Source organism: Oncorhynchus mykiss, unplaced genomic scaffold, assembly GCF_013265735.2.
Source record: "Oncorhynchus mykiss isolate Arlee unplaced genomic scaffold, USDA_OmykA_1.1 un_scaffold_248, whole genome shotgun sequence".
Taxonomy (NCBI): Eukaryota; Metazoa; Chordata; class Actinopteri; order Salmoniformes; family Salmonidae; genus Oncorhynchus; species Oncorhynchus mykiss.
The window spans coordinates 262501-270000 of record NW_023493707.1 but is presented as its reverse complement, the minus strand read 5'-3'; the positions used below and the strand labels follow the sequence as shown (position 1 = coordinate 270000).

Sequence of the window (7500 nt, the reverse complement as noted above, 5' to 3'; positions counted from 1 at the left end):
GAGACTATCACAGTGCAGGTGCATTTATACGGAGACTTGATTACACACAGGTGGATTGTATTTATCATCATTAGTCATTTAGGTCAACATTGGATCATTCAGAGATCCTCACTGAACTTCTGGAGAGAGTTTGCTGCACTGAAAGTAAAGGGGCTGAATAATTTTGCACGCCCAATTTTTCAGTTTTTGATTTGTTAAAAAAGTTTTAAATATCCAATAAATATCGTTCCACTTCATGATTGTGTCCCACTTGTTGTTGATTCTTCACAAAAAAATACAGTTTTATATCTTCATGTTTGAAGCCTGAAATGTGGCAAAAGGTTGCAAAGTTCAAGGGGGCCGAATACTTTCGCAAGGCACTGTAGATGTATTTTCACCATCTCTTTCCTTCCCACCCCCTAACTCCCTCCCTCCCTCCCTCCCTCCCTCCCTCTCTCTCTCCCCCTCTCTCTCTCTCCCTCCCCAGGTTGAGGACAGTTCTCTCGAGAGTGCTTGGTGCCCCCCACTCCCAGAACTAATCTCCGGCAAGGCCGACAACACCTGTCCCTGTCCCGCAGAGTATGTGGAGGTAAGGAGAGGAAGGGTGTGTGTGTGTCCTCCAGAGTACGTCGAGGTAAGGAGAGGAAGGGTGTGTGTGTGTCCTGCAGAGTACATGGAGGTACGGAGGGGAAGGGTGTGTGTGTGTGTCCTCCAGAGTACATGGAGGTACGGAGGGGAAGGGTGTGTGTGTGTCCTGCAGAATACATGGAGGTACGGAGGGGAAGGGTGTGTGTGTGTCCTCCAGAGTACATGGAGGTAAGGAGAGGAAGGGTGTGTGTGTGTCCTGCAGAGTACATGGAGGTACGGAGGGGAAGGGTGTGTGTGTGTGTCCTGCAGAGTACATGGAGGTACGGAGGGGAAGGGTGTGTGTGTGTGTGTGTGTGTCCTGCAGAATACATGGAGGTACGGAGGTTTATTCCCCAAGTGTCTGATATAGATGACTGTGTGAGTTGTGTGTGTTGTGTGTCCCCTCCGTGTTGCCGTAGCTCATCAGAAGGTGCCGGTCTCATAACCCAGTCCACCGGCCCACCTTCGAGCAGATCAGGAAGTTCGTCTACCGGATCAACCCCAATAAAGTTAGCCCTGTGGACATGATGATGAACCTGGTACGACCTAGAGGCGACATTACAGCAACGTTTACACAACTGTAAAACGACCTTCACACAATGTTACAAAGACGTTCGCACAACCCAGTAGCAACCTTTTCAAAAGTTATCAGAAACTCCACACAATGTTACAACAAACTAACCCCAATCGCAACCATGAAACAACCCTTTCAGCCTGTGTGTGTGTGTGTGTGTGTGTAGATGGAGAAATACAGTAAGCACCTGGAGGTCCTGGTAGCAGAGAGGACCCAGGACCTGATGCATGAGAAACAGAAGACTGACCGACTGCTCTACAGTACGGACGCCATCTTGGATCTAATCTGTTATTATTCCCCATCGAAGGGAAGCCATTTTGGGGAAAGTTTTTCCTCTGTTGCTCATTGATAGTGTGGTAGTGCCAGTGAAACAAATGTGCCTCTATCTGTGTGTGTGTGTGTGTGTGTGTGTGTGTGTGTGTGTGTGTGTGTATATGTATGTGTGTGTGTGTGTGTGTGTGTGTGTGTGTGTGTGTGTGTGTGTGTGTGTGTGTGTGTGTGTGTGTGTGTGTGTGTGTGTGTGTGTGTGCAGGTATGCTCCCGAAGCAGGTAGCTGACGATCTGAGGCAGGGGAAACCATTGCAGGCCCAGAGTTATGTGAGCGCTACTGTCTTCTTCAGGTGAGAGAGGTAATGAAGGAAGGGAAGGGGGAGACAGAGAGGGAAAGGGGTGAGAGAGAGAGGGGACACCCTAACTCTAAGTCTAAGTCTAACCCTAAGTCTAACTATATCTCTAACCCTAACTCTAAGTCTAAGTCTAACCCTAAGTCTAACTATATCTCTAACCCTAACTCTAAGTCTAAGTCTAATCCTAACTCTAACTCTTAAGTCTATCTCTAATCCTAACTCTAACTCTAAGTCTAACCCCAACTCTAACTCTATCTCTAATCCTAACTCTAAATCTAACTCTTACCTTTACCTATGATTCTCTCTATACTGTATGTAGTAACATAGCAGGGTTCACCCACGAGTCCAGCACCAGTACTCAGTGTGTGTGTGTGTGTGTGTGTGTGTGTGTGTGTGTGTGTAGTGACATCGTAGGGTTCACCCACCTCTCCAGCACCAGTACTCCTTACCAAGTGGTCGACTTCCTCAATAAGCTCTACACGACTTTTGATGACATCATTGACAACTATGACGTGTACAAGGTGGAGACCATAGGCGATGCCTGTGAGTATATCACCGTGGTTACTGTAAAACTCCCAGTATATCTGTGTGATGTTAATGGGGGGATACCCAGGGAGGATGGGATTTAGCATGCAGATGACTGAATAACAATGTGTGTGTGTGTAGACATGGTGGTGTCTGGGATACCCAGGGAGAACGGGATTCAGCACGCAGCAGAGATCTCCAGCATGGCTCTGGACCTGGTCGGAGTGTGTCGGACCTTCAGGATACCACACAAACCCAACACACAACTACAGATACGGGCTGGGATACACTCAGGTAACACACACACTCACACACACAACTACAGATACGGGCTGGGATACACTCAGGTAACACACACACTCACACTCACACACACACACACACACACACACACACACACACACACACACACACACACTCTCAGGATTGCACGCATGCAGACACGCACACCCACCCTCTTGCCCCCCTCCCTCCCTGCAGGTCCAGTGGTAGCCGGTGTGGTCGGGACCAAGATGCCTCGCTACTGTCTGTTTGGAGACACGGTCAACACCTCCTCTAGGATGGAGTCCACCAGCGAGGGTAATCATGCTAAGGAAGTGTTCCCACAGGGAACATGGGATCTTTATGGCAGTGAGAGTTGATGCTAATGCTAAGGAAGTGTTTTTCCGTGGTGACTTTAGATGGTAATGCTAAGGAAGTGATTCCACAGTGACAATACAGTGAGAGTTGATGCTAACGCTAAGGAAGTACTTCCACAGGATCAATACGGTCTCAGAGATGGTTTATTTAAGCAATAAGGCAAAAGTGGGTGTGGTGTATGACCAATATACCACATCAAAGGGCTGTTCTGAAGCACGACGCAACGTGGAGTGCCTGGATACAGCCCTTAGTCGTGGTATATTGGCGATATACCACAAACCCCCGAGGTGCCTTATTGCTATTATAAACTGGTTACCAACGTAATTAGAGCAGTAAAAATGCATTTTGTCATACGGTCTGATATACCACGGCTGTTAGCCAATCAGCATTCAGGGCTCGAACCACCCAGTTTATAAAAGTAAATAGACGATCTCTATCACCGTGAGAGTGGAAGCTAATGCTAAGGAAGTAATTCCACTGGTACCATAGTATCTCTATGGCAGTGACTGTAGAAGCTAATGCTAAGGAAGTGGTTGGTCTCTCCCCATACAGCCCTCAAGATTCAGGTCAGCTCCAGTACATTCTACCTCCTAGAGGAGATAGGAGGATACCTGCTGCAATGTAGAGGGATGCTGCAAGTCAAGGTGTGTTCTATATACAGGATATATACAGGATACATACAGGATATATACAGGATACATACAGGATATATACAGGATATATACAGGATATATACAGGATATATACAGGATATATACAGGATATATACAGGATACATACAGGATATATACAGGATACATACAGGATATATACAGGATATATACAGGATATATACAGGATATATACAGGATATATACAGGATATATACAGGATATATACAGGATACATACAGGATATATACAGGATATATACAGGATATATACAGGATATATACAGGATATACACAGGATATACAGGATATATACAGGATATACAGGATATATACAGGATATATACAGGATATACACAGGATATACAGGATATACAGGATATATACAGGATATATACAGGATATACAGGATATACAGGATATACAGGATATACAGGATATACAGGATATACAGGATATATACAGGATATATACAGGATATATACAGGATATACAGGATATACAGGATACATACAGGATATATACAGGATATTCAGGATATATACAGGATATATACAGGATATATACAGGATATATACAGGATATATACAGGATATACAGGATATATACAGGATATACAGGATACATACAGGATATATACAGGATATTCAGGATATATACAGGATATATACAGGATATATACAGGATATATACAGGATATATACAGGATACATACAGGATATATACAGGATACATACAGGATATATACAGGATACATACAGGATACATACAGGATATATACAGGATATATACAGGATATATACAGGATATATACAGGATATATACAGGATATATACAGGATATATACAGGATATATACAGGATATACAGGATATATACAGGATACATACAGGATATACAGGATATACAGGATATACAGGATATATACAGGATATATACAGGATATACAGGATATATACAGGATACATACAGGATATATACAGGATATATACAGGATATATACAGGATATTCAGGATATATACAGGATATATACAGGATATACAGGATATATACAGGATATATACAGGATATATACAGGATATATACAGGATATATACAGGATACATACAGGATATATACAGGATATATACAGGATATTCAGGATATATACAGGATACATACAGGATATATACAGGATATATACAGGATATACAGGATATACAGGATATACAGGATATATACAGGATATATACAGGATATATACAGGATACATACAGGATATATACAGGATATATACAGGATATATACAGGATATATACAGGATATTCAGGATATATACAGGATACATACAGGATATATACAGGATATATACAGGATATATACAGGATATATACAGGATATATACAGGATATATACAGGATATACAGGATATATACAGGATACATACAGGATATACAGGATATATACAGGATATACACAGGATATATACAGGATATATACAGGATATACAGGATATACACAGGATATACACAGGATATATACAGGATATATACAGGATATATACAGGATATATACAGGATATATACAGGATATACAGGATATATACAGGATACATACAGGATATATACAGGATATATACAGGATATATACAGGATATATACAGGATATATACAGGATATATACAGGATATACACAGGATATATACAGGATATATACAGGATATACAGGATATACACAGGATATATACAGGATATATACAGGATATATACAGGATATACAGGATATATACAGGATACATACAGGATATATACAGGATATATACAGGATATATACAGGATATATACAGGATATATACAGGATATATACAGGATATACACAGGATATATACAGGATATATACAGGATATACAGGATATACACAGGATATACACAGGATATATACAGGATATATACAGGATATATACAGGATATATACAGGATATATACAGGATATACAGGATATACACAGGATATACACAGGATATATACAGGATATATACAGGATATATACAGGATATATACAGGATATATACAGGATATATACAGGATATATACAGGATATACACAGGATATATACAGGATATATACAGGATATATACAGGATATATACAGGATATACAGGATATATACAGGATATACACAGGATATATACAGGATATATACAGGATATATACAGGATATATACAGGATATATACAGGATATACAGGATATACACAGGATATACACAGGATATATACAGGATATATACAGGATATATACAGGATATATACAGGATATATACAGGATATACAGGATATATACAGGATACATACAGGAAACATGCACTGCATTCGTAAAGTATTCAGACCTAAAATAGATTCAATTGTTTTTTCCCTCATCAATCTACACACAGTATCCCATAATGACATCACAATGCCCCTTAATGACAAAGCAAAAATACGTTTTTAGAAATGTTTTGCAAATGTATTACAAATAAAAAATAACTGAAATATTACTTTTACAAAAAAGGTAAACATTATTTGGGTTTTATATATCACATTTAGATAAGTATTCAGACCCTTTACTCAGTACTTTGTTGAAGCACCTTTGGCAGCGATTACAGCCTTGAGTCTTCTTGGGTATGATGCTACAAGCTTGGCACACCTGTATTTGGGGAGTTTCTCAGGACAGAGAGTTTAGTCTTGGTTTCATCAGACCAGAGAATCTTGTTTTTCATGGTCTGAGAATCCTTTAGGTGCCTTTTGGCAAAATCCAAGCGGTCTGTCATGTGCCTTTTACTGAGTAGTGGCTTCCGTCTGGCCACTCTACCATAAAGGCCTGTTTGGTGGAGTGCTCCAGAGATGGTTGTCCTTCTGGAAGTTTCTCCCATCTCCACAGAGGAACTCTGGAGCTCTGTCAGAGTGACCATCAGGTTCTTGGTCACCTCTCTGACCACTGCCCTTCTCCCCCGATTGCTCAGTTTGGCCAGGCGGCCAGATTTAGGAAGAGTCTTTGTGGTTCCAAACTTCTTCCATTGAAGAATGATGGAGGCCAATGTGTTCTTGGAGACCTTCAATGCTGCAGACATTGTTTGGTACCCTTCCCCAGATCTGTGCCTCGACACAATCCTGTCTCAGAGCTCTACAAACAATTCCTTCGGCCTCATGGCTTGGTTTTTGCTCTGACATGCACTGTCACTGTGGGACTGTATATAGACAGGTGTGTGCCTTTCCAAATCATGTCCAATCAATTGAATATTCCACAGGTGGACTCCAATCAATCAAATGTATTTATATAGCCCTTCTTACATCAGCTGATGTCACTAAGTGCTGTACAGAAACCCAGCCTAAAACCCCAAACAGCAAGCAATGCAGGTGTAGAAGCAGACAGCAAGGGCAGTTCATTGCTCCAGAGCCTTTCCGTTCACCTTCACACTCCTGGGCCAGACTACACTCAATCATATGACCCACTGAAGAGATGAGTCTTCAGTAGAGACTTAAAGGTTGAGACCGAGTCTGCGTCTCTCACATGGGTAGGCAGACCATTCCATAAAAATGGAGCTCTATAGGAGAAAGCCCTGCCTCCAGCTGTTTGTTTAGAAATTCTAGGGACAATTAGGAGGCCTGCGTCTTGTGACCGCAGCGTACGTGTAGGTATGTACGGCAGGACCAAATCAGAGAGATAGCCCATGTAATGCTTTGTAGGTTAGCAGTAAAACCTTGAAATCAGCCCTTGCTTTGACAGGAAGCCAGTGTAGAGAGGCTAGCACTGGAGGTATATGATCAATTTTTTTGGTTCTAGTCAGGATTCTAGCAGCCATATTTAGCACTAACTGAAGTTTATTTAGTGCTTTATCCGGGTAGCCGGAAAGTAGAGCACTGCAG

The 7500-nt window shown here is 41.4% G+C and overlaps 1 protein-coding gene across 1 annotated transcript in view; it reads left to right on the top strand.

Annotated features, from left to right (window-relative positions):
* The window catches only part of LOC118948717 (atrial natriuretic peptide receptor 2), an 83232-nt gene that overhangs the window by 73077 nt on the left and 2655 nt on the right, over positions 1-7500 (top strand). Inside the window, exons 18-25 of the mRNA XM_036973410.1 lie at positions 467-568; positions 1026-1145; positions 1347-1440; positions 1713-1800; positions 2210-2349; positions 2473-2625; positions 2812-2910; positions 3523-3614. Of these exons, the coding sequence (XP_036829305.1) occupies positions 467-568; positions 1026-1145; positions 1347-1440; positions 1713-1800; positions 2210-2349; positions 2473-2625; positions 2812-2910; positions 3523-3614 (888 nt within the window). The remainder of the gene's footprint in view (positions 1-466; positions 569-1025; positions 1146-1346; positions 1441-1712; positions 1801-2209; positions 2350-2472; positions 2626-2811; positions 2911-3522; positions 3615-7500) is intronic.